This window comes from Phocoena phocoena, chromosome 13 (assembly GCF_963924675.1).
Source record: "Phocoena phocoena chromosome 13, mPhoPho1.1, whole genome shotgun sequence".
Classification (NCBI taxonomy): Eukaryota; Metazoa; Chordata; class Mammalia; order Artiodactyla; family Phocoenidae; genus Phocoena; species Phocoena phocoena.
In genome coordinates, this window is record NC_089231.1 from 75417636 (window position 1) to 75442314 (window position 24679).

The 24679-nt window shown below is 53.4% G+C and overlaps 2 protein-coding genes across 2 annotated transcripts in view; one reads left to right on the top strand and one right to left on the bottom strand.

The window, feature by feature from the left end:
- The window catches only part of SLC8B1 (solute carrier family 8 member B1), a 28582-nt gene extending 16878 nt beyond the window's left edge, over window positions 1-11704 (top strand). Inside the window, exons 11-15 of the mRNA XM_065890152.1 lie at window positions 4842-4963; window positions 6509-6662; window positions 7448-7528; window positions 8665-8729; window positions 11507-11704. Of these exons, the coding sequence (XP_065746224.1) occupies window positions 4842-4963; window positions 6509-6662; window positions 7448-7528; window positions 8665-8729; window positions 11507-11704 (620 nt within the window). The remainder of the gene's footprint in view (window positions 1-4841; window positions 4964-6508; window positions 6663-7447; window positions 7529-8664; window positions 8730-11506) is intronic.
- Window positions 11705-15470: 3766 nt separating this feature from the next.
- TPCN1 (two pore segment channel 1) overlaps window positions 15471-24679 on the bottom strand; it is a 58969-nt gene continuing 49760 nt past the window's right edge. The window contains exons 19-28 of the mRNA XM_065889670.1: window positions 23999-24106; window positions 22921-22992; window positions 22288-22377; window positions 20808-20923; window positions 20015-20061; window positions 19385-19453; window positions 19105-19189; window positions 17594-17733; window positions 17319-17399; window positions 15471-15657 (exon numbers count right to left, since the gene is read on the bottom strand). Of these exons, the coding sequence (XP_065745742.1) occupies window positions 15538-15657; window positions 17319-17399; window positions 17594-17733; window positions 19105-19189; window positions 19385-19453; window positions 20015-20061; window positions 20808-20923; window positions 22288-22377; window positions 22921-22992; window positions 23999-24106 (928 nt within the window). The 3' untranslated portion in view covers window positions 15471-15537. The remainder of the gene's footprint in view (window positions 15658-17318; window positions 17400-17593; window positions 17734-19104; window positions 19190-19384; window positions 19454-20014; window positions 20062-20807; window positions 20924-22287; window positions 22378-22920; window positions 22993-23998; window positions 24107-24679) is intronic.

The window sequence follows — 24679 nt, forward strand, 5'->3', positions numbered from 1 at the left end:
TGCCAAATTCTCTGTGTTTCTCCTCCATTTTATGGGAGGACACAGGCACTGAGGGAAGGAGCGTCCATCAGGACACAGTGTGGCCCCAGAGCTGGGAAGGGCGCCCCCTACGGGTACCAGCTGTCTGGTTCATTATGGCCGGCCTCTCCAGCCGGCCGGCTGGCTTCACCATCCTTGTGGCTTCTTAAAAGAGGGGCTCCCAAGCGTTAGTCATTCAGGAACGATCTTGATTTTTCTCTCACTCTAAACTGTTATATCTGATACTTAAATCAGCTCTTTTTTTTTTTTTAATTTATTGGAAAGGAATCTGTATCGCCTGCATCAGTAGGAAATTGGCATCGTTTCCAATGCATCTAAGGTATTGAAATTTGTTACAGTGAGAGAATTGAAGAAGGAATCCGTTTCCTGAGATGTGATTCTATGATATTCAGTGTCTTGTCCACCTGCCCCAACACCCATCTAGTGGTAGCTGGTCCAGGCTAATGCATTTGTGACCCCGCTTCTGGGCCGAGCACTGGATAGAACCCCCAGACTGTGGGAGTAGCGCAGTTATGCATGATGTACATAGCAGTTTATGGTAAAAATGGGTCATTTTAATACACGGTACTCAATAATCTTGTAAATGTCCCATTAGAAAATGTCAGGGAACAGTTAAAGTAGAATTTCAGCTTTGGGTGCTGATGGTGGAGCTGAAGCTTCTCCCCTGAGTCTTAGGGAGATGTGTTGTCCTTCTTTTCTGGTTTACAAGACCAGGGTAATGAAATATACTACAAAGACTCTTCATTTTAGGAGATTATTTTCAGTGATGCCGATTACTGGTATTAATACGAGAATTAGAAAGAAGTATAAAATAGACGGTAGCTTTCCAATGATGCTGAAGGGGTGTTCTACAGGTTGTCCTCCAGTTCGTGTTAGTGTTAATAGGTACAGACACTGACTAAGAGGTCAGAATGTTGGGCTTCCCTGGTGGCGCAGTGGTTGAGAGTCCGCCTGCCGATGTGCGGGGGACACGGGTTCGTGCCCCGGTCCGGGAAGATCCCACATGCCGCGGAGCGGCTGGGCCTATGAGCCATGAGCCTGCGCATCCGGAGCCTGTGCTCCGCAGCGGGAGAGGCCACAACAGTGAGAGACCCGCAGACCAAAAAAAAAAAAAAAGAGGCCGGAATGTTATGCTTCATTGCTTGGATATGTGGAGTATGGGGATAAATGCTAGGATTAAGATTGAAATGATGAGGGCTGGGACTCCTCCTAATTTGTTGGGGATTGATCGTAAGATTGCCTATGCGAATAGGAAATACCATTCTGGTTTAATGTGTGGTGGTGTGTTGAGGGGGTTTGCTGGGGTCTCCTAGTAAGTTGGGTGAAAATAAAACGAATATTAGTAATGCTAGAACTAGTAGTAAGGCACCTAAGGTGTCTCTAATTGTATAGTAGGGGTGACATGGAATTTTATCTATGCTGGATGAAATTCCTGTGGGATTATCAGGTCCTGTTTCATGAAGGAATAGCAGGTGGACAGCTGCTAGTGCTGTGATGATAAACGGGAGGATGAAATGGAAGGCAAAGCCTCGTGAGAGAGTTGCCTTATCTACAGGAAAGCCGCCTCATTCGTTCGACACGTTTTGTCGAATGTAGGGGATTTTGCTGAAAGAAGGTTGGTAATGACTTCTCGGCCTCAGAATGATACTTGTCCTCGTGGTAATACGTAGCCTCTGAATGCAGTGGCTGTAACTGTGAATAGCAGAATTATTCCAATGTTTCATGTTTCTAGGAAAGTATAGGACCCATAATATAGGCCATGTCCTCCGTGAATAAATAGGCAAATAAAGAATATGGAAGCTCCACTTGCATGTATATACCGAATGATTCCTCCATCACTTACGTCTCGGCAGATGTGTGTCACTGATGAGAAAGCGGTTATTGTGTCTGATGTATAGTGTATTGCTAGGAACAAGCCTGTCAGGATTTGTAAAATTAAATACCTACTAGAGAACCAACATTTTATCACGATGAAATGTTTGATGGGGCTGGAAGATCAATAAGTGTGTTGATGATTTTTATTAATGGGTGTGATTTTCAGATGTTGGTCATTAGCGTTCTTATAGTTGAATAACAACGATGATTTTTCATGTCATTGGACGTGGTTAGATTCCATGTAAGAATAATGATAACATACATTTATTTTGAGTACTATTTTTGTAATTAGTTTCGTGGGGTGTTCTTCAAAACTTTCACCTATTTATGGAGGACTTGGGTTGACGGTGGTGGTGTTGGTTTTGGAATTCTGTTGAATGTTGGTGGTTCGTTTTTAGGTTTAATGCTGTTTTTGATTTATCTAGGGAATACTGGTAGTATTTGGTTATACAATGGCTGTGGCTACTGACCCTGAAATTTGGTTTCTTTTTTTTTTTAACTATTTTTATTTATTTATTTTTTATAAATTTATTTATTTATGGCTGCGTTGGGTCTTCCTTGCAGTGCGCGGGCTTCTCATTGCGGTGGCTTCTCTTGTTGCGGAGCATGGGGCTCTAGGCGCGCAGGCTTCAGTAGTTGTGGCTCACGGGCTCTAGAGCGCAGGCTCAGTCATTGTGGCACACGGACTTAGTTGCTCTGCCGCATGTGGGATCTTCCCGGACCGGGCCACGAACCCGTGTCCCCTGCAGGCGGATTCTTAACCACTGTGCCACCAGGGAAGTCCCGAAGTTTGGGTTTCTAATAAGACTGTTTTAGGAATACTTCTCTCAGGACTGATTGTAGAATTTTCAACAGTGCTATATGTTTTAAAAGACGAAGAGGTGGAGGTTTATGTAAGTTCAATGGACTAGGAGATTGGGTTATTTATGATACAGGTGATTCTGGCTTTTCTCAGCGAGGAAGCCATAGGAATTGCAGCGTTACACAGTTTTGGTACTTGACGGGTGATTGTTACTGGTTGAGTACTGCTTATCGGTATTGTGGTTATTATGGAGTTTGCTCGTGGTAATTAAATAAAATTATGCTTAGAGTAAGGGTAATGAGAATGATAGGAAATATAGTTTGATTAGACCTTTTTGGTCTGAATCTAGTGTAGAGAATTTTAATTGAATAAGGGAAGTGGTTTTTGGTAAAACTCTCTCTAGTCAGATTAAGTCTAGGAGAGAAGATGCTGATTTTTGGCTTGTTGATAGATTTAACTAGGGTGGTAGGCGGTGTATGATAGTGGGAAAATACCCTACAAGTTTGGAGAATTTGAAGGTGCTTGGGCGTAATTAAATTTTAAGTTTTGTGTAGTGAGATTAATTTCACGTGCTAAAGTTAAAGCCTAGGACAGTCACTGTCAGGGCAGTTAACTTTAGGTAGAACCGTATGGTTATTAGGGGAACTGAATGTCGCTGGAGATAATAAATCCGGCAAAAATGCTTCCAGTTAATAAGCATTTGATAGAATTAATCAGGAGCGGGTTATTTTCATTGATTAAAGTTAAGGCGGAGAATCGAGGGTAGAGGTAGAGAGCCCTGCCTGGGGCGGGGCGGGGCGGGGGGTGGGGGCGTGTCCACCAGCCAAGCCTCCCAATCTCACTGCCAACCTCCATCCTCCCTCTCTAGGCCACCCCCAGAGCCATCTTTCTAAAGTGCCACTTTTCACATGTTGTGGTCACTCCTCCACTCTAAGACCTCCATGTCTCCCGCGTGCTTCTTGGAAAAAGCCCATGTCCTCCAACTATCATTCAAGCCTCTAAGAGCCTGAGCCAACCACCGTCTCCAGGCCTTTTTCTGCTATTGATGACATGAACTTGCTCAATTCCTTCCCACCCATCTCTTCCCTCTTCCTGTAGAACCCTTGTGCCCCTCTCTGCTTATGACTCAGCTCACATCCTCAGCATGCCAAGAAGTCCTTCCTGACTACCCCATCCCCCAGCCACCTGCTGAAATTCCTCTAGCACAGGACTGGGAAATACAGAGAAAGGACCTCTCACCCAGGCGTCATGTTCCAAAGCCAGCTCTATAAGTAAAAGTCACATCCGTCAAAATTACCCCCTGAAAATCTACCACAGTGTGTTGTGCACACAATTTTATATATTCAGCCCCCCCGTGTAATCCTTATGCCCACTGATGTTTGCGAGCCCATGAGCTAGACTATGGAAACAAAAGGAAAGCTAGACTATGGAAACAAAAGGAAAGTCTTGTTACATGTGCCTGGGCAGTTGAACCATCCATTGCCTTTGAGACTAGTGGTGAAAGGATGGTATGTGGAGAATTCTAGAGTGTTCTGCCTGCCTGCAGGGTTTCCTCCCTTCGGTGTTTTTATATGAAGCCTCTGGAACCTTCGTAACTTTATAATGGATTGGTTTGTGGAGTAGACTTCTCAAGAGAGCCAGGATCAGTGGCTAAGGTTGTATTTGACTGTACAGTTCATCTCATGGAGTGATGCCCATCCATTGGTAATGCCTGGCTGGAGGGTGCTGTCTTGAAGCTCAGTTGGACCAAAGCATCATGGTTGATTAGTGATGTCTGCCATGGGCACGGGAACGGATAGTGGTGGTGAGTAGTCTTAGCCATTCCCGTCCTAGCTCCACAACAAAAGGCTGGAGAGTGTTTTTCATGTGTCTGTCTTTTCTTTCCAATGTGAATAGCTTGCGGGCAGGGGCTGTGTCTTTAATTTCTCTGTCTCCCTGAGGTGTCTAGGACAGGACTGGGTAGATAGGAGGTATCTACCCTACATCCAAACAATCGAATTTTATCCATGGGTTTTATCCATGGGTCTCCCCTCCACAGCATCTCAGTCATTCTTAGGAGGCTTCCAGGAGGGGCGCCAAGTTGAAGCCATGGAGAGTGCCAGCTCCCTTTCTCATCCCTCTGCAGATGGCGTCTATGAGATAGGTGGCCTCTTTCCCGTCTGGGCCGTGGTGGTGATCGCAGGCACAGCTTTGGCTGCAGTGACCTTTTTTGCCACATCCAACAGTGAGCCCCCCAGGCTTCACTGGGTAAGAAACCTAGACTCTCCAAGCCGGGAGAGGGGACACTGAGGTCTCCTGGGCAGATGTTCTGGGACAATTTGGCCGCTAATCACTTTCCACCATGACAGGTCTTTAAAGCCACTTTTAAGGAGTTTTGTGCCTGTTCAGGGTCCACTTCGTTTGGTAACAGCTTTATTTTATTGCGCTATAATTCATACCCCATACAAGTCACCCGTTTGAGGTATACAATTTAATGGTGTTCATTATATTCACAGAGTTATGCAACCATCACCACAATTTGAGAGCATTTTCATCACCCCAGAAAGAAACCCTGTTCCCAGTAGCAGTCACTCCCCATCCTCCCCACCATCCCCTGGCCACCACGAGTCTGCTGTCTGCCTCTCTAGATTTTCCTGTTCTATATATTTCACATACATGGAATCATACAATATGTGGTCTTTTATGACTGCCCTCTTTCCCTTAGCAAAATGTTTTCAAGGTTTATCCATGTTGTAGCATGTATCAGTACTTCATTCCTTTTCATGGTTGAATACTATTCGATTATACAGATATAGCATATTTTGTTTATCGATTCATCCATTAATGGACCCTGGGTTTTTTTCCCACTTTTTAGATATTATGAATAATGCTGCCATGACCATTGCTTTAAATTTTTTTCTGTAGAAATAATTCTTTCATTTCTCTTGGGTGTATTCCTGGGAGTAAGTAGAACTGCTGGGTCAAATGTGAACTGTATGTTTACCTTTTTAAAGACCTACCAGACTCTTTTCCACCATCCTAACTAGGAAGCACCTGGGTTCCTAACAATCACATTCCAGTGATGGAGTTGTTTGGTCTTTGGGGGTGTTTTTTCCCCATTCTCTCACCTCTGCAGGATGTTAAAAAAATTTTAGGTAGTTTGTCCAGAGACCTTTTCCTCAAAAGTTTACTTAATTTTTTTCTTTTTTTTTTTCTAATTATTGCTTTTAAAAATTCTAGTTTCTATTTTCAGAAACTCTGAATGGATGTACCAGCCCAAAGGAAGTTGAATTTTCATCCAATTGACTATTTAGAGAAATGGTCTTAGGCAGTGTTTCTTACTAGTCTCTGAAGTACTGACACATGTCCCAAGGTGGATGCACCTTGAAAACATGATGCTGAGTGAAAGAGGCCAGTCACAAAGGACCACGTATTGTGTGAGGCCATTTCTATGACATGTCTAGAATAAGCGAATCCAGAGAGACAGAAAATAGGGGAGTGATTGCCAGGGGCTGGGAGGAAGGTTGGGTGGGCTGGGAAGTGACTGATCATGGGTATGGAGTTTCTTTTTCTGGTGATGAGGTGGCATTTGGTCCATAGACTAGAAATCTGATGAAAGCTATGATGAACTCCTTTTTGACAAAATGGTAATATTGATCTAGCATTTTATTGAGCACTTAATATATGCCAGGCTCTAACTGCTTTGCATCTACTAACTCATTTTATGCTCATGACAACCTCACAGAGTAGGTACTGTTATTGTCCCATTTTATAGCTGAGGAACTAAGGCTGTGTCCCTGTTCCCTCCCCCAGCTCTTTGCTTTCCTGGGCTTCCTGACCAGCGCCCTGTGGATCAACGCAGCTGCCACGGAGGCGGTGAACATCTTACGGTCCCTGGGTGTAGTCTTCCGGCTGAGCAACACTGTCCTCGGGCTCACGCTGCTGGCCTGGGGGAACAGCATTGGAGGTGACTTGGGGCCGGGTGGGCTTCTAGAATGAGCACAGCCACCTCACTGCCTTTTGCTCCTCCAGACAGAATTGCATGTGGGTAGGGGCGTCCAGTGCATCTGCCCTCAGCAGGTGGTCAGTGCCCATCATTTTGGAGTGACCATCATTGGGCATCTGGGTGGGGTGGCCCAGAACGTACCTGAGCCGGGAGGCTCTATAGAAGGCCCCAGCCTCTTCCCCACTCTCTGATGCATGGACACTCAGTGGCTTCCCAGACTTCAGGCAGGACATGGAGCTCATTGCAGCCAACCAGGTGGAATGTGTCCGTGGGTATGCGACATGGGTAGGCATTCACTCATACATACAGATATCCTTCTCTAGCTAGAGCTGCCAAGTAGGGCTGGTCAGGTTGTACACTGCCCAAGAGCATCCTGACAAGGGATCAGGGGGCCCAAAGTCTAGCTCTCCTTCCACTCACCTTTTTGGGCCCCTTTTCCTAATTTGCCCCGAGGTACTGTGTGTGCTAGCAGCAGACGGGACATGGGTGAAAGATTGGTGGTGGCATGTCACACCCTCAGAGTTGCCCCTGGTGGAAAAGAGGCAGGTAGAAGGAATTAAGGAGGGAATTGTGTCTTACGGGATGATGTGGCCTCCCATAGCACCCAACCAGCTAGTGCCGGAGCCAGGCAGACCTTCATCAGTGTTTGTTGACTGAATGACTGTGGGTAGAATGAAGGAGTGAATGAACAAGGATGGCTAGGGGAAGCCCTGCACAACTCAAGGCCTTCTCGTGTTTCCACACAGATGTCTTCTCAGATCTCACGCTGGCCCGCCAGGGCTACCCGCGGATGGCATTCTCGGCCTGTTTTGGTGGCCTCATCTTCAGTATCCTTTCTGGGACTGCCCTTCCCTCAGTGCTGGGAGCCAAGGGTGTGCTCCGTGCCCCCCCCCCCCACCCCGGATTGGCTTTCACTGGAACACCTGGGGCAGGTGATGCGGCTGCTTGAGCCTCAGCTTTTTCATCTGTGAAAATGGGGATATTGAGAGGACTGGTCTCATAGGTTGTTATAAGGATTGAATGAGGTGACAGAAGTGCTTTGCACCTGGCAAACAGCAGTGATGGCAGACATTCATCTTAGGGCAGAGGTATTATTAGTAGGTGCCCACACACTAAGCTTGTGGAAGACCCCTCCCTCTTGCTTACAGATGTCATGGTCTGTAGATGTCAGGGTTGGCAAACTTTTTCTTAAAGGGCCAGAGAGTACATATGTTAGATTTTGTGGACCATAGGATCTCTTTTGCAGCTCCTCAACTCTGCTGTTGTAATGTGAAAACAGCCATGGGCAATACATAAACAAATGGGCGTGACTGGGTCCCAATATAACTTCATTAATAAAAGCAGGCCTTGGGCCGGACTGTCCTGCAGGCTCTAATTTGCCACCCCTTGGTCTATATAGAAAAGGCAGGGTCAGGCTGCCTGGGGCTGTGGAAAAGACAGGGCTTTGAATCTCGACAGTCTTGGATGACAGTCTCGGGTGCCGGTTCCAGCGCTGCCGCACGCCAGCTGTGTGACCTGTGTGCAGTGTGCTTCCTGCTGTCTGCCACTCCCGGTGCTCACTGTGACCCGCTCCGGGCTTTAGGGCTGTGGCTTCTCCTGACCACAGCCCTAAAGCCAGGCTGGGGTGGGAAGGGCGGGGCCCTGGCTGGAGCAGTGTCCCCTAGACATGCTCTGTCACCAGTCTCCCCAGTGGACCGTGGGTTGTCACTTCACCTCGCATCCCATTTCTCCATCTCACCAGGTACCAAGCGTTTCTCTCACCTCCTGCGATCCTTACAGACTGAGGCAAAATGTGCACTGGAGACTCTCTTAGAGGTGCTAAAACTGGATAAGGTCTCCTCAGACAGGGTGGCTTTTGGGGAGAGGGGGGAGCACAGCCAGAGATCAGAAAGAAAGCCAGTGGGCTGTGTGGTCGGGGTTATGGGCCGTTATGTTCTGGCAAACTTCCTGAGCTGGGCTGCAGATATCCTGGTGGGCGTGGGGCTGGGCTGCCTGCTCCAGATCTCCAGGGGCCACGTGGCAGTGGAGGTGAGTGGCCAGATGCTTCTGCAGGGACCTCCTCATAGAGCTCTCTTCTCCTCCTCCCCTCTCCTCCCCCTCCCTTTTCCCCCCTCCTCCTCCCCCTCCTCCCCCCCCTCTCCCCTCCCTCCTCCCCTCCTCCCCCACCCCCTCTCCCTCCCCCTCCTTCTCCCTCCTCCTCCCCTCCCTTTTTCCCCTCCTCCCCTCCTTCCTCCCTCCTCCCTCTCCCTCCTCATCCCCTCCCTTTTCCCCCTTCTCCCCCCTCCCTCCTCCCTCTCCCTCCTCCTCCCCCTCCTCCCAGTCCTCCTCTTCCCCCTCCCTTCTCTGGACCGGAGACCATTCACATCTCAGTAGATGACACTTACTGGGGAGAGGACTGGTCTACATTTGCGACATGTCTGATGTGTAGAATATCTTAAAAACATTTTGCATATGGGGTTAAAAAAGGTATTCCTTGCAAGGTCACAGAGTAATTAAGATGTAGCTTTGAGGGAAAGGGGCGGGAAGGCCCAGGATTGGGGTCTTGGTCTCATCACTGAAGTCTCTTGCTATGTGACTTTGAATGAAGGGAAGGCCCAGGATTGGGGTCTTGGTCTCATCACTGAAGTCTCTTGCTATGTGACTTTGAATGAATCAGGACTCTGAGGATCTTTGAGCCTCAGTTTCCTCACCTGTGAAATGGGGTTGATGCCCCCACCAACACCACCACCACCACCACCACCACCACCACCACCACAAGCTTCCTGGATAAGCAGACATGAGGTACGGGCCAGGCTGCCCACCACTGCCTGGGGTGAGAGAGAATGTTGGCAACAGCCCAGCAAGGGGGGATCTCCATAGATTTGGAGAAGTTCTGAAATGCACTGATCAGCAGAGTTTCTGTGGGTTCAAGGGCACCCAGGAATTTCCTGGGAGCGCATGAGACCTCCTGACCCAGGCATTCCAGGGGCTGGGGGCTGGAAACCTGCACTTTAAACATGCTCCCTGGGGACCGATGAAGCTTAGGACACTTGGAAACAGGTTTCCAACAAGGTTGAAAACTCAAACACTACTTCAGGGCAGGTAACCAAATCCTGTGGGTGACTCAGGTGGGCCTCCTGTGGCCAGATAATCCAGCTTTTCTAGAGGAGAAATCGAGATTCCTAAGTGAACTTTTCTGTTTGGAAACGGTGCGCAGGGCCAGCAGCACCCCGTGCAAGGCAGAGTCAACCTAGATTCGGGCCCCAGCTTTGCATTCCCAAGGACTTGGATTCAGAGGCCAAACCAGAGAAGGATGGAGACGGGGAGGGGATGCGGCCCAGGGGATGGTTTTAAGGCCAATCGCGTGGAAGCACTTGGGAAGTACAGCTGAATGACGGCGTCGTTAATGGGAACAAAGTCGCCCACCTCTTTCTCCAAGAGGCAGCTAGTTGTTGAACAGATTCTTGCGGCTGACTTGTAATTAACTGGCAGCAGGGCGGCCTTTCACAGTGGCCACGCCCATAAGCAAATAGCTACTTACGCTTGAAAAGTTTGCTTTTCTAAGGGGTAAACACCCTCTGTCCGCAAATTTTGTTTATACTCTTCAGGGGTTTAATAGGTTCCTTTCATTCTCGATTTTCAGGCGGCTCCTGATAATGAGGCTTTAGGGGTTGGCCCCCTGAGGGCCCTACTTCTTTTCTCTGGCTCCTTGTGGAATGCGTGTGTGGGGGTGTGTCTGTCTGTCTGCATTCCACTGCCTTTGTGATCCTGCTTTTAATTGCGTAAGACATAGGGCATCATGAGAGGTCATCATAGAAGGATGTCCGTGGCGTGTTGTTGGCTGAAAAACAGGTTGCTCTTAAACACACGTACCTATTGTATGGTCCCATTTGTGGTTTCAGAATGGATGGACAGGCCTGTATGTGCACACGTGTGCCCACACATCTGTGGGTACACGTATCATCGTATGGGGAGACAGGGTAGGGCATGAGCTTGGACTTCGGACTTGGGCTCTGTCACGTACTACAGCTGACCCTTGAACGACATGGGAATTAGAGGTGCTGAGTCCCTGACACAGTCGCAAATCTGAGTACTGCTATCTCTGCCTCAAAAGCAAAGGAACTGATAAATGACTGACGGGGGACAGGATGCCGGAAGAGTTTGCATAGAGTCACGACTCAAACCCTAGCTCTTTCGATTCCACGTACTGTGATCTCTAATTCAACACGAACTTCCCCCACCACCACCACGCTTAATTTAAAGATCGTGAAATGAAAATACAAGTACTATAGTTGTTGAAAAAAGTCCGCATATAAGCTGACCCATGCAGTTCAAGCCAGTGCTGTTCAAGGGTCGGGTGTACTGGTTTCCTCACTGTGGACTGGTAGCTAAGGTGGGTGTAATATACCTAGCATAGCACCTAGGGTTAAGTCTTCCATATATGTTAGATAGGCGCTAACTAAATCTGAAAGGGAGAGAAGTAGGAAGAGGACAATTTCATTTCCTTTTATTCTTCTGTGTTGCTGGAGAATTCTTCAACTACTGCATGTAATATATATATGTATACATATATATGCATATTTTTATATATACATACATATCTATATATACATATATATATATAACCTATATGAATTAGTTTCCTGGGGCTGCCATAACAAATTACCACATACCAGGTGGCTTAAAAACATTGAACTTCAAGGTGCGGGGTGCCACCCCACTGGGCAGGCCAAAAGTTCCTCCCTCGCCCCTAACGAGGGGCCCTCAAACCTCAGTTTGACTGTCGGGCTGCAGTGACCCAGCCTCTCTCCCCGTGTTCCCCGCAGCTGGAGCCTGATGGACTGTTGGTGTGGGTCTTGGCTGGCACCCTAGGCCTCAGCCTCGTCTGTTCCCTGGTCTCGGTCCCACTGCAGTGCTTCCAGCTGAACAGAGTTTACGGCTGCTGCCTGCTTCTCTTGTACTTGACCTTCCTCCTGGTGGCCCTGCTCACTGAATTTGGAGTGATTCACTTGAAAACTGTGTGAGTGAAGCTGTGTCGGGGTCCGCCCGATGGTCGGGAGGTGTCGCTGCAGGCGGTGAGATGGAGGATGAAGTTTCTTCGTTCGAACCCGCTCGCCTGAGCGTGGCCAAGGCCGAGACCATGAACGGGGTGTGCGCTCGGGGTGTGCGCTCGTGGGGCTGTGCTCTCTGCCGAAGCTTCCCAGTCGCTGCTGTGTGCAGTTAGGTCAGCTAAACCTTGTTTCTGGGGCTGCGGAGGCTGGGCTTCCCTGTGGACAGAGTTCCAGGCAGCAGGTAGACTTCCTTGCGTTATCTCCAGAGCCTCTTGAAAGTTGGGGTCTGGGGCGAAGGGGATGCCTGGGTGCCTTCCAGGCTGGAAGACCCCAAAGAGTTCAGGGCTGGAGACAGTTGTGGAGGCCCAGGCCCCTCCCCACAGTCACGCCCTGTTGCCTTCCTGCTGCTTCTCTCAGGGCTGCCAAACCCGGGTTTAGGGAGTCAGGGTGACTCGGACCTGGCAGATAGAACAGCTTGTGTGCTGTGGGCCTCGGGCCGATGCGGGCTGAGTTCTAGAGCTGCGCTGTCCAACAGAAATAGAATGTGAGACATGTACCTAATTTTGAATCTTCTAGCCGCCACGTTAATAAAGCCAAAAGAAAAAGGTGAACTTAATGATAATACATATCATCCAAACTAGCAGCCAGTGGCACTGGCCCATGAGTGGCTGCCATTTGGACAGCACAGCTCTAGACTCTGCCTCTAGAACTGGCCGCTGGCTTCAGAGGTTTCCCCAGATGCAAAACAGGAGCCGGTTAGACTGTGCCCTGTGCCTACCTCAGGGGGAGCCCTGGGCTGGGGCTGCTTTGCCTGTGAGCTCCTGGGAGGGTGATGAGCGCTCCCGGGCGCCTTCCTGCTGTCAGCCAGTGACCCGCCTTTTCAATAAGCAGCTCTTCTGTTTGCTCAATGCCTTATGCCGTCAGTAAAGGGACTCAGTTGTCTTTTTTCCAATGAAAAAATTATTAAATATTTCAAGTAAACAGAAAACAACATACAGCCGGCTGTTACTAGTTCTTCTTAACCGGGGTCAGGCTGACAAGTGGTCGGTTCCAGGGCCGAAGGCGCTTGGGCCTGACGGATCTGGACTTGGTGGCACGTCTAGGGGTGGGGCTGAGGTAGGGTCAGGAATGGGCATGGATGGGTCCTCTTCCTGTTCCCCACGATCTCAGAAGCCACCGAATGGTGCCTGGTGGAAGTCACGAGGCAGCAGCCGCGTGTACAAAGCAGAGGCTCTTTTATTAATACGCCAGAAATCCGGAGACGCGGTGGGTTTTCTAGGTAACAAATCCCCATTGTACAAAAACCTTACAGCGTCGCCCCCTCTGTCTGTACAAAATGATTGTCATGTGGTGTGGAGTAAGGCTGGGTTGGGGGAGGGAAGCAAGGAGGAGGGGCCAGATGGTGTCCCCCCGAAAGCGGGGCAGGGGCCCAGGGCCATCACAGACACTGACAGGTGGTGTGACCCAGACCCAGTCGGCGCATCTCACCTTGGTGGTGGTCAGCTGACGTGGGAGGTGAGAGGGCATCCAAGCTGGATGTCCTGGGTCCCCAGAGCTCACAGCCCTGGGTGACACCCGCTCCCTGCTCGATGGCCTGTGTACAAGTCAGAGGGTCAACTTGAGGAGGCCCCCAGTGACCCCGAAGGGGCAGCTGTCCTTAGCCTCAGTAGTGAGGGTGCCCACCAGTGGCTGGAGTCTGGTGCAACAGCACTGTTGCCACTTGGCTTTCATCCCGTTCCTGGCTAAAACCGGGCCTTTCGCAGGATGGGGTTGGGAGGCCTGGACTAGATCCCACTCTTCCTGGTACCAGCCTTCACCCTGGGGGCTGGGGGGCTGCGCTCAGTTTCCCTGGTGCCCCTCCCAGGTTTCAGCCTCCTGGGGGCAGATGCTGAGGTCGGGGGACTCACGCCCTCCTCTGAAAGCTGCCCCTTGACTCCTGCTTCCAGAATGCCCGTTTCAATAAACAAAAGCTGAAAGGCACCCAAATATGCAAACAAAGTTACTTCTCTGGAGAGGGGAAGGGGTTCTGGCCTGGGGCTTGGTGCCGAGCTGCCTGCGATGGCCCGTGGCCCTCCAGAGATAAAAGAGGACATCTGTCTCCCGACTCCCTTGGGGAATCTCAGTGGTTCTCAGTGATTCGTTGTTTCCCTAAAAGGCTGTGCTTTAAAAACAGAAACGTCCGCCACTTCTCCCCTAGTGAGGGGCAGAGCTGTGTGGTGCTGGCCGTGGGACCAGCCTGTCCAAGGCCACAGTCGAGAAGACTTGGCCGTGGAGATGGGGCACCACACCCCAGGATCAGGCCCTGCCCGGCTGGGAAGAGGATGTGGCGAGGGCGAGTTTGCCCACCCGCCTCCCTAAGTCATGGAGGCAGCGGAGGCAGCTGGAAAGCGGGGGTTGGGGCAGGATGCCCAGTGCAGGCCGCTTCCCCTGCCCCCTCCCCCCACCTGCCCCTTTCATCCCTGCTTCTGCCACCTCTGCTGCCTGCACTGAGATAGGCTCACCGCCCAGGAGAGCTGAGCCGAGGCTCCCTCTGCTCTGACCCTGCTTCTGCCGCTGCCACCACCGCTCACCGGAGCTGCCAACGCCGACAGCCTGCTATGGGTTCAAGCCCCGACTGCATCCGGATCTCAGAGAACTCTCCCAAGGTCCCTGGGGAACTCAGGAAACTGACAGGCCACCTGAACCTACTCCGGGGAGTGGAAACCTCGGGGTGAGCCGCGTCCCCAGCCCTACCTCAGTCAGGTCCACGGAGGGCGACTGCTCAAGGTGAGGGGGGAGCTGGCCAAGGAGACCCACGGGTTCAGCCGCAGGGCAGCCGTGGACAGCCTGAGGTGAGCCTCCGTGCTCTTTGTTCCCGTTTCCAGCAAATGCACACACGTGAAAGGATCTGCTGTTGTCTTTAGCAGAATCCTGAATTAACCAAAATGTCTTTTTGCTTAAACAGGACGATCCCAAGGAAAAGGGATTTAAGGAGAAAGCCCATTTCAGGACCTGGTCTGGGGTGGTAGCCATCGGCCTGGCCTCTTGCCCGTCTTCCTCCTCCTACTGGGCTGTGATTCCAAAGGCCATTTTAAGAGGATTTTCAGCCACAAGCGTTGAAACCAAAAGAAGGGTAGGTGAGAAGGCTCATGGAGCTGGGATACGGCCTCTCTCGCCTCCTGGCACTGGCTGAGATCTGACCATACAGAATAACCACAGCCCTGGATCACTCGTTCCAGTAGGTGCTGGGTACTGGTCCCCCAAGGGAACGCCCAATTTCATTATTATATCTAGAGACATACCAACCCAAGGATGTGGGTTCTTTCCTTCCTAAGTGGTTTTGTCCCTAAAGCAGAACACAGACACCCCAGGATGTGGGCCACAGGGCAGGTTAGTGGGGAAGCTAGCTGTCAGCCTGGGCGGGATTCTGAAAGCAGCATCAGGAAGACGGTATGGCTCTGGCCTAGGGACGCTGGCCCACGCTGAAGGCAAGCCCTGCAGAGATCGGCAGAATCCATTCAAGTGCTCTTGTGAAGGGCCCTTCTGGAGATTTCCATGTTAATAAGAAGAGCTCCTAGTGGCCTGATCCTCCCCAAAATGAAACTGACTTCTGGGGTTAACAGGGCAAGGTGGGTACAAACCAAACCTCAACTTGTCTGCCTGTCTTTCCTTTTTCCTATATATAAATATTTGCATATTTATGAAGGTATGTGTATATATATATATAACATATATATATATATATATACACACGTTATTCTGATACATTGTAGTAAAATAATACTATTGTGTTATTGCATAGAAGAGATGGCTTTTGCAGGCTGGGCTTAGGTGATGGTCTGGGAGCGCTGGCGGCTGCCTGGAGGCTGCGGGGTGGTGGGGACCACACAGCCGCTGAGCTGTCGTTGCTGCCGCTCCTGCTTCCGGGCGTGTTCCTCATACCACTCCTAAGGCAGAGAGCAGACAGGGTGCTGAGCGGGCCCCAGCCCTGCCCCCCAGCCTACCGGGGTCACCCAGGCTGGGCAGTGCTGTTGACCCTCCCAGACCTGCTGGGAATTCTGAATAGGACCCTAAATAGAAAAATGACGATGCAATCTTTCCCTTTTTAACTAGAGATTTGCAAACCTCCTTGTCAAGTGTGCCTGCTTTCAATGAGGCCCAGGTAGTAATAATCACCCTTTACTTGTGAACACGATCTGTGTGGTTCACAAAGGGATGTGTGCCCCCCACCCCCTCTCCAACCCCCTGTGTTATCCCTTTTGAGCTGGGTGTCCTCATTTTACACCCAGGAAACCCGAAGCTCAGAAGTTGTATGAAGCTTGAGTGCATCTCCCAACTCCCCGGTTGCTTTGCTGCCCTCCAGAATGGCTGTGAGAGCATTTTGAAAAAAACCAAACAGCTCACCCGCCTAAGACTATTATCATTATATCATCCGACATTTTCAGGGACAGACGTATTCAGGTAATTGAGAAATTTTAAATATAAACCCTATGTTTTTAAAGAGTCTGAACCACAGAACTTTAGAGCTTAAAAAATTAGAGAGATGGCCTAGTTCTGTGCCCCCTCTTTCCACAGAGGGGCAGACTGAGGCCAGGAGTGGACGGCCCGACGGCATGTCTAGTGCCGTCCCCTCCCCTCTGCTTCGTGAGGCAGGGACTGTCCCCCTCTCATAGATGGGGATGGGCTGCGTGACCTGCCCAAGGTCACGGAGCCTGGGATCAAACCCGGGTTTTATGACACCAGAGCTCACGTTGATTCCTCATCTCTGTGACTCGGAGTGCAGTGATTCGCCAGGTCTTCGCCCAGACCCCTTGTGTTTTTACAGATAAGGTGCGAGTCGCTTCAGGGGACTGCAGCCTCCCGGCCTTTTGGGCTCGGACCCTGGTCATCACTGTCCCAGGGAAACAAGGGTTTCCAGCCTGAAAACAGCAGAGTCACAGTGGCTGGCGAGGGAGCTGGGAGCCTGGGCGGATGGGTGGCCCGAAGTCCATGGCTCTGTCTGGGCTGCAGAGCGCCAGCCCACGGGGTGCTTCGCAAGCTCTTTCACTTAGCAGCCAATGTGGGAAGACGGGGAGAGTTTGCAAAAGAAATACCTGACTTTTCCCTTCTCTTAAATTAGAAAACAAAAACAGTCAAAAACCCCAAGAGAGCCAGGCGCAGCAGGCCCATGTTCCTATCGGGCAACGTCTGGCTGGATGTGGGAAGGACCATCCTCTTTGAAGAGGCCGGTCCAGGCCAGCTCGCCAGGGCCCCCCATGCTCCCTGCTCTGCCTGGAACGTCTCCCGCCGTACGCGTTTCCTTTGCTGTTCTGGCTCAGAGGAGGAGAATGAGATGAGGTCAGTGACATATGTGGAAGAGTGGACAGGGTGGCGGCCTATGTTGGGGAATGCTTCAAGGGTTCAAGGCTGAGCCCTGAAGCCCCCCCCCGCCCCCCCGCCGCCGACCCGAGCAGTGGTCCACTGGTAGTGGTCCCAACAGATAATCCCACAGCTCCCCACTAAGCTCCCCACACATCAAGATGGGGACCAGAGAGCGGCCTCTGCCCAGCAGCGGGAGGACCACTCCCAGACCGGAGGATCTGGGCAGCGTGGTCGGGGGTGCTCCTACCTGAATCTCCTCTTGGTACATCTTTAGGCTCAGATCGCTTTTGGTCCTCGATCTCCGTCCCAGAAACACCAAGGTATTTTGCTAGAGAAGAACAGAAAGGCTGCAGGGACCAGCCCGAGCCAGGGTCCTGGCGCCCGGCCTCACCCCCTCTTCTGGCTTCTGCAACGGTGCCCCCCAAAAGTGTCACCAAAACTTGAGGGGATGGACAGCGGGGGAGTGTTTGCACTAAGCCACAACCCGCTCCCTCCGTGGGACGAGGCCCTGTCGCTCCCCACCTCGTATCTCTCCATCTGAGAGAGGATCTTGAGCAACTGGGCGATGTCAGAGGCGGCTCCCCAGGCCTCCTGGTAGAGCTTCAGGACAGCAATCAGCTCATCTTTGGAGATTTCCTTCTCAAGGGTGATACCGCCGTCAACTGCAGGACGGGAGGGCGGCAGGGGGAAGGAGCCTGGGACTCAGAGCCCCCCGTCTGGCTTGGTTTAGCCATCCTCCCTGCTCCCTATGGAGGCCTTAAGGTTCCCTCTCCCAGCAAAACTCTGGATCAGCACGACCCCTCCCCCCACCATCTGGAACTCACGTCCCTCCCCATCCCCTCCCTTTGCTGGGGCTGTCAGGCGCACTGGTCAGGCCACCAGCTTACAGGGACAGAGGGTTTCAGGAGGGAGTCTCTGAGCAAAAAGAAAATGATCAGGTAGTCTGAGAGAACAGAGATTTGGAAACAAGTAGTAACAGGGATGTGGCAGTTCTGATGGAGAATCTGGCAAGAATGAAGGATCATTAGCAGAAAGCGGTGCACTCTGGGAAAAGGGAAGCAAGGGGTCGCGAGCTGCAGAAGGAAGCAGTAGTCGGCTCTGGTCAACGGTATTTACACCGTTTCAATCAAGAGCCAGAGGACGAACACGGGGTTTAGAAAGGCGGAGACGATAACTAAAAGGGGGAACAGCTAAGGATGAACAGTCGGGGAGATGAGGAAGGCGGGACAGAGGGCTGCTGGGGTCACAATCAGCCTTCGATTTTTCTTGATCTCCGGCCTGTACTCTCCTGATTTTTTTAATGAGATCACGTGCATTTTTCTGTCATTTAGTATTTGAAAAATCAATGCAAATAAGAGATCAAGAAAGCTAAGCCAGGACTTGGGTGGTGGCACAGTGGTTAAGAATCTGCCTGCCGGGCTTCCCTGGTGGCGCAGTGGTTGAGAGTCCACCTGCCGTTGCAGGGGACACGGGTTCGTGCCCTGGTCCGGGAAGATCCCACATGCCACGGAGCGGCTGGGCCCGTGAGCCATGGCTGCTGAGGCTGTGCGTCTGCAGCCTGTGCTCCGCAACGGGAGAGGCCACAACAAGTGAGAGGCCCATGTACCGCATAAAAAAAAAAAAAAAAAAAAAGAATCTGCCTGCCAATGCAGGGGACAGGGGTTCAAGCCCCAGTCCGGGAAGATCCCACATGCCGCGGAGCAACTAAGCTCGTGCTCCACAACTACTGAGCCTGCGCTCTAGAGCCCGCGAGCCACAACTCCTGAAGCCCATGTGCCTGGAGCCCGTGCTCCGCAAAAAGAGGAGCCACGGCAATGAGAAGCCCGCGCACTGCAACAAAGAGTAGCCCCCGCTCACCACAACTACAGAGAGCCCGCGCGCAGTAACAAAGACCCAACGCGGCCAAAAATAAATAAAATTGAGGGGAAAAAAAAGAAAGCTAAGCCAGATCAGTAAGCTGAACTGCCAGAAGACTGGACAGACAGACAGACAGATAAGCGGCAAACGCCCCTGCTCCAGCCACTTGCACAGACCTTCTGAGTCCCGGTTCTTGCGGCTGTAGTTCATGCGGAAGACGAAGGCTTCGAGAATGAAGGCGACAATGATAGTCATCACCACCTGGCCAGGCATGGAGAGGAGGAGCAGAAAGAGAGAGGAATGAGGGGGGCGTGAGCTGCTGCGGGGCCCCAGAGCCGACAGAGCCCGGTCAGACGTGTCCCCGGCCCCCTCCTCCCTGAGCTACTGCCCGATAAGCAGGGGCAGCTGGAGGCTTGGAGGATGGAGGAGGGCATTCTGTGTCCCTGGACCTCCTACCATGGTCACGATGTAGAAGGTCATGAAGTAGAGGCGGCTCCAGTGGGAGGTCTGCGAGGTGATGCCTTCCTGGAGACAGAGGGAAGCAGGGAGTTCGAGCGAGATCCTGGGGTGGGGGGCCGGGTCGCTGTCTACGCAGGCTTCTCCGTGGCCCCTGCTCTCTACAGACCCTTCCTGATCGGTTGTGGAAGACGAAGGAGGGGGACCTTGCTCCCTTGGGTCTAAAAATCCCTCTGAGCTCCTAAGGCCTGGACACTCCCCCCAGGACTGATACGGCCAACCTTTGGAAGAGTTTAAGGAATGGAAAAAAACAACCAACCAACCACACTTGCCACACTGTTTCTTGATTGAAAAGTCTCCCTCACAGTGGTGGGAGCAGGACAGAGACCCAGAGGCTAACTGGCCTCTCCTGGCTGCTGGGGGATGTGTGGAAAGCAGGGACAAAAGCCACGTCCAGCAAGTGCGGAGGGGTAGGCTCTTGGGATTCAGGCCATACCGTGGTGTCCCTGCAGAACCCTGCCCCTGCGGGGGATGGGGAGAGCAATGCGCCCCAGGCTGCGTGAGGGGAGATGGGAGCTGGCCTCAGAGGATGGTGGAAGGATGCCCCCAGAAGCTGACGGAGGTCCTTACCATGATGATGTACCAGTTGTTGACAACTGTGAGCTCAAACAAGGTCACTGCCAAAGGGAAGGGAGAAACAGAAAGCATCTTGATCAGACCTGCTTTTGCAAAGTGAGTGTCAAGCGGCCTCTCTCCACCTATCCTGAGTACCACGCACTTGTCTGCCGGGGTGGCCTGTGAGCTCCCGAGAGCGCGGCCGAGGCGCTTCCTGAGCGTCCACCCCACAGGGAGTGCTGCCACCTTGGCCGGTCCCCGAAAGGGTGCATCTTTGGCCTCAGCAGCTCGTGATGGACCAGGGGTGGAGATACTGGGGAAGGAGTCCCCGGACCTTCCTTGGTGTAGATCTGGGATGTCGTGAGGGGATCCCTTCCTCTTGAGAAGCTGTGTCTGGCCTCCCGGCCTCTCCATGGAAGCCAGGAGCAGAGCTGTGTGGGCCTGGCCTGGGTAGTGCGGGACACTGTGGCTGGCTGGTGTGGCCAGGTCCCACCCTGCAACTGTGGAGCTGTGACAAGGGGGCTGGTTCCCTAGCATCGGGCTGTACCCATCTCCCAGCCAAGCATGAAGCCCTGCTGCTCCCCCAATGCTGAAAAAGTAACAGGAAACAAGCCCTGGGGTCTGGCCTGGACTGTACCCCCAAGGCTGGGCAAACCACAGGCTCCACTGGGGCCAGAGAGGACTCGAGAAAGTATGGCAAACGGCTCGGGATGGGGAGGCCTCGGGCAGCTCTGCTCCGCCCCACCTGGGACCTGCGGTGGCCAAGGCAGTACCCAGGGCACGGTCCGCCTGGGCTTTCCGCACTCACCAAAGCTGTTCAGGATGTTGTCAAAATTGTTGAGATAGTAGTAGCCTTCCTCCACCACAGTCCTGTTGTCCACGGTGTGATTGAGCCAGCGGTAGGCGTCTGCCACTGTGCTCGTACTGGCCGGGGGAGACGGGGCGGGGGGACAGAGGGTTGGGCGGGAAGGTCACAAGATAACTGGTCACCTCAACAAAGTACAGAAAGTTTAAGCAAACCAAGGTCTGACTGAGGACCGTCTCTCTTGGCCCAGCCTGGTTTCCTGCCGAGCCCCCAGCTCCCTTGCCTGTCTTCCTGTCTCAAGGGGAGTCCCCAGGGTGCTGGTGGGAACGCCCAGACTTGCCCCCCATTCCACCTTCACTTGGCATTTCTCTGCCGCCAGCCAGGCCTTCTTGCTCTCAGCGGCCAGAGCCCGGCGCTCTGGGAGGGAAGACAGAGGCAGTGCCTCCTCAAACACCACCCCCAGCCCCCTGCCCCCACCAGTCTGGGATCTGCCCTGGAGGCCGGGTGCCAACGGCAGCCCTCTAGAAGGGTCCTCCCCTCCTCCGGCTTTCCCCAGCACCTGGCTGGAGGGTTCTGTTCTGTTCTAATCGGTTGCCCCTGTTCTGAGAGTTTGTTTGCTACTTTCCTGCCAACCTCTTACGGCTGATCGGCTATAATTCACGGGGATGTTTTGACAAGCCTGGTCCTCGGGCCCCCAGGGAGCTTGTTCCCAAGGCAGAGTCCTGAGCCTCTGGCCTGTGTCGGACACGCAGGGTGGGGTCTGGAGTTTGCCCTTTTAAGCAGCGGCCCTGAGGATTCTGATGCGCCCTAAGGTTTGTGACCCACTGCTACAGGCTCTGGTTCTCGGCTTAGCCTGATGCTCAAAACGGCCACCAGTGTCTCTGAGAACTTTCTTTATCAGCGTTTGAAACCATAAGGACCAATTTTAAGAGAACACTGGATGGAGAATGAATGGCAGAGCACACGGATTTCATCATGGGGGCTTAGGAGGAAAGGGAGTGATCAAAGGAGGTTGTGTCCCCCGCTCTCTATCCCTGCCCCAGAGACCTTCCCGCACGTGTCTGCCCTCATCCTAACAGGCCACCCCTAGCTGATGTGTCTGCCCAGGTCCCCAGTCACCCCCGGGGAGAAGCAGGAGGAAGCTGTGGGACTCTGGCCTCGGGCCCCAGGCTGCTCCCGGTTCTGGAGGAGCCGCCGGCGCCCAGCCCGAAGGGTGAGCTGATGGAGACCTGGCTGGAGAGTGGCTCCTAGACCCTGCCTGGGGGACAGGGGAACTTGCTCAGACATCCTCACTTGAGAGAGGACCCTCTGCTTCCAGGCCCCTCCCTTAGCTGCTGCACTGAACTCATACGCCCTGGACGCAAAGCAGAGTGATTCTCAGGGCTTCAGAGGGTGCTGTGGCCTGGGGAGGTGGGCCCCTGAGGGGTCAGAGGCCAGCGTCCCAGTCCCGGCTGCCTGGGGCAGGGGCCCGCTCCGTACTCACTTGCAGCAGTTGGGGTAGAGGATCCCACAGAAGAATTCCATGCCCACGATGGCAAAGGAGTAGTAGAAGGTGAGCAGGGTGAGGCCCAGGCTAGGGAGGAGGGTCAGAAGAGACAGGGTGATCGAGGGCCGGCGGGAGACAGCAGCTCGCCCGGCGCCCCGGCATCCTCAGACCCCTGAGCTGACCGATGGAGACGCATGCCCCTAGCCAGGTGCACCAGCTGGACAGTGCCTGCAGGGGAGGGGCCTCGGATCCAGGTCTGGGGTAGAAAACGGCTCGAATCAGGACTCTATTACCAGACGCCCCTCTACCAGCGATTCACCCCTTACCTGTGAAGGTAGACTCACAGGTGACCCTTACCTGTGAACATAGACACAGGTGGTAAGTGAGTTGACAGCTCCCTGCCCTCCCTACTAAATATTTCAGACAGGTCAGTGGAGAAACGTGGAACCAGGGAGACCTGTGGTGGTCAAGGTCTCGGTCTCCTTGAAGAGATCTGACTCTGTCAGGCCCTCGATTTTTGTCCTTTTTGGGACTCCCCCGCCCCCTCCCCCCGAGACCACCCAGCTGCCCACCCCGAGGGGGCACAAGCCTCACGACGCCTGGCCCTGGGGGCCAAGAGGCAGGCAGTACCTGGCCATCCGGGGCAGCAGTTCAAACATGGTGTCCAGCACGTTGCGGTAACGCTTCTTCAGTTTAAACAACCTGAGCAAGGGAAGCGGGCCCTGTCACTTACGGGTGCCGGGCGTGGCCGCAGGCCCTCCGTCCACAGCACCAGGTGGGGCGCGGCAGGCCCGGGGCCCCTCCACCACCTGAGCGCCTACTTTCCCCAGAGCCACCAGCCGGGCATCCAGCTCGGGTGACTCGCACCCCGGGCAGGGGCAGCGGGGGCGCCGGGACATCGCGGCGGGACGGGCCCTGCCCTGAAGGGAGGCAGGGCAAGACTCGTGAGCAGGCGCCGCGGAGGCTGGGTGCGGGGCGGGGCCTTGCCCGGGACGCTGCGGCAACCCTGGGACGGGAGAAGGCCGCGCCTACAGAGGAACCTGCGGTGCGGCAGCTGCTCCAGGTAAGAAAGGGGCGCCCTGTCCCTCACCTCCGCCTCTCCTCCTGGGCAGGACGGGAGGGGGCGATGGACGTGAATAGGATTGCAGCTGGATATTCTAGAGGAAAACCAGCCTTCTGAGGACACACAGAGATCTCTAACTAGTAAGGGACACCGTCCACGGATCTCTACAAATTTGTGCTGGTTTCCTACGGTGGTCCCTGGGGGAAAGCTGAGAGCAAGTGAGGGTTCTTCTTGACAAGGGACTGTGCCAGACGATCATGGCTGGCTGTGGTAGGGGCTCAAAAGTCCCTCTGGACCCTCAGAGGCCATGGCTCTCTGGTTGATGACTCTGAGCACGTGTGTTTCTGTGGCTGCAGCCGACACCAGCACAGGCCAGGTTCACTGGAGCCTTGAGCCACGTTTCTCTTCCACAGTCAGAGGCAACGGGTCCCAGGATGTGAGGAGGTGGGCACACCTGCCCAGGTGGAGACAAGGCCCCCACCATCCCCCCTCCCGCCACCCGCACTAGGTGCTCCTGCAGGGGCCACGCCACCCCTGACACCAGGCCTGTGAGCCTTCTGGCTCCTGGTCACTCCCCAGACCAGTCTCAAGGCTCTCCCCACCCTCCCCTGCCCACCACTCCCAACCCCAGCCCTGCCCTGTCACCTCAGCAGCTGGAGGGGACGCAGGACCACTATGAAATAAAAAGGCTCCATGTTGAAGGCCAGAGCCAGCAGTCCCAGGAAGGCAAATGCTGTGACGAAGAAGTCGAACCTGGGAAGGAGGAGGAGAAGCCATGGTCTGTTCGGCCCACCCCTAGCCTCCCCCACGACGGCCAGTGGCTCCTCAGCCCTGTGCCCAGCACTCCCTTCCATGGAGCCCGCACACCAACCACCGCAAAGGCAGCCACAGGCCCCGCAGCGGCCCACAGCCAGCCAGCTTCCTACCGCTATCGGGTTTCTGAGGCTGGTGTGGCTGGGCCCCAGTCACAGCACACACCTCAGGGGTCAGACATGCCTATGGACGTCCCTGGTGGCACAGTGGTTAAGAATCCGCCTGCTGGGTCTGCCTGCAGATTCAGGGGACACGGGTTCGTGCCCCGGTCCAGGAAGATCCCACATGCCGCAGAGCGGCTGGGCCCATGAGCCATGGCTGCTGACCCTGCACGTCCTGAGCCTGTGCTCCACAACAGGAGAGGCCACAACAGTGAGAGGCCTGCGTACCGCAAAAAAAAAAAAATCCGCCTGCCGGGCTTCCCTGGTGGTGCAGTGGTTGAGAATCTGCCTGCTAATGCAGGGGACACGGGTTCGAGCCCTGGTCTGGGAAGATCCCACACGCCGCGGAGCA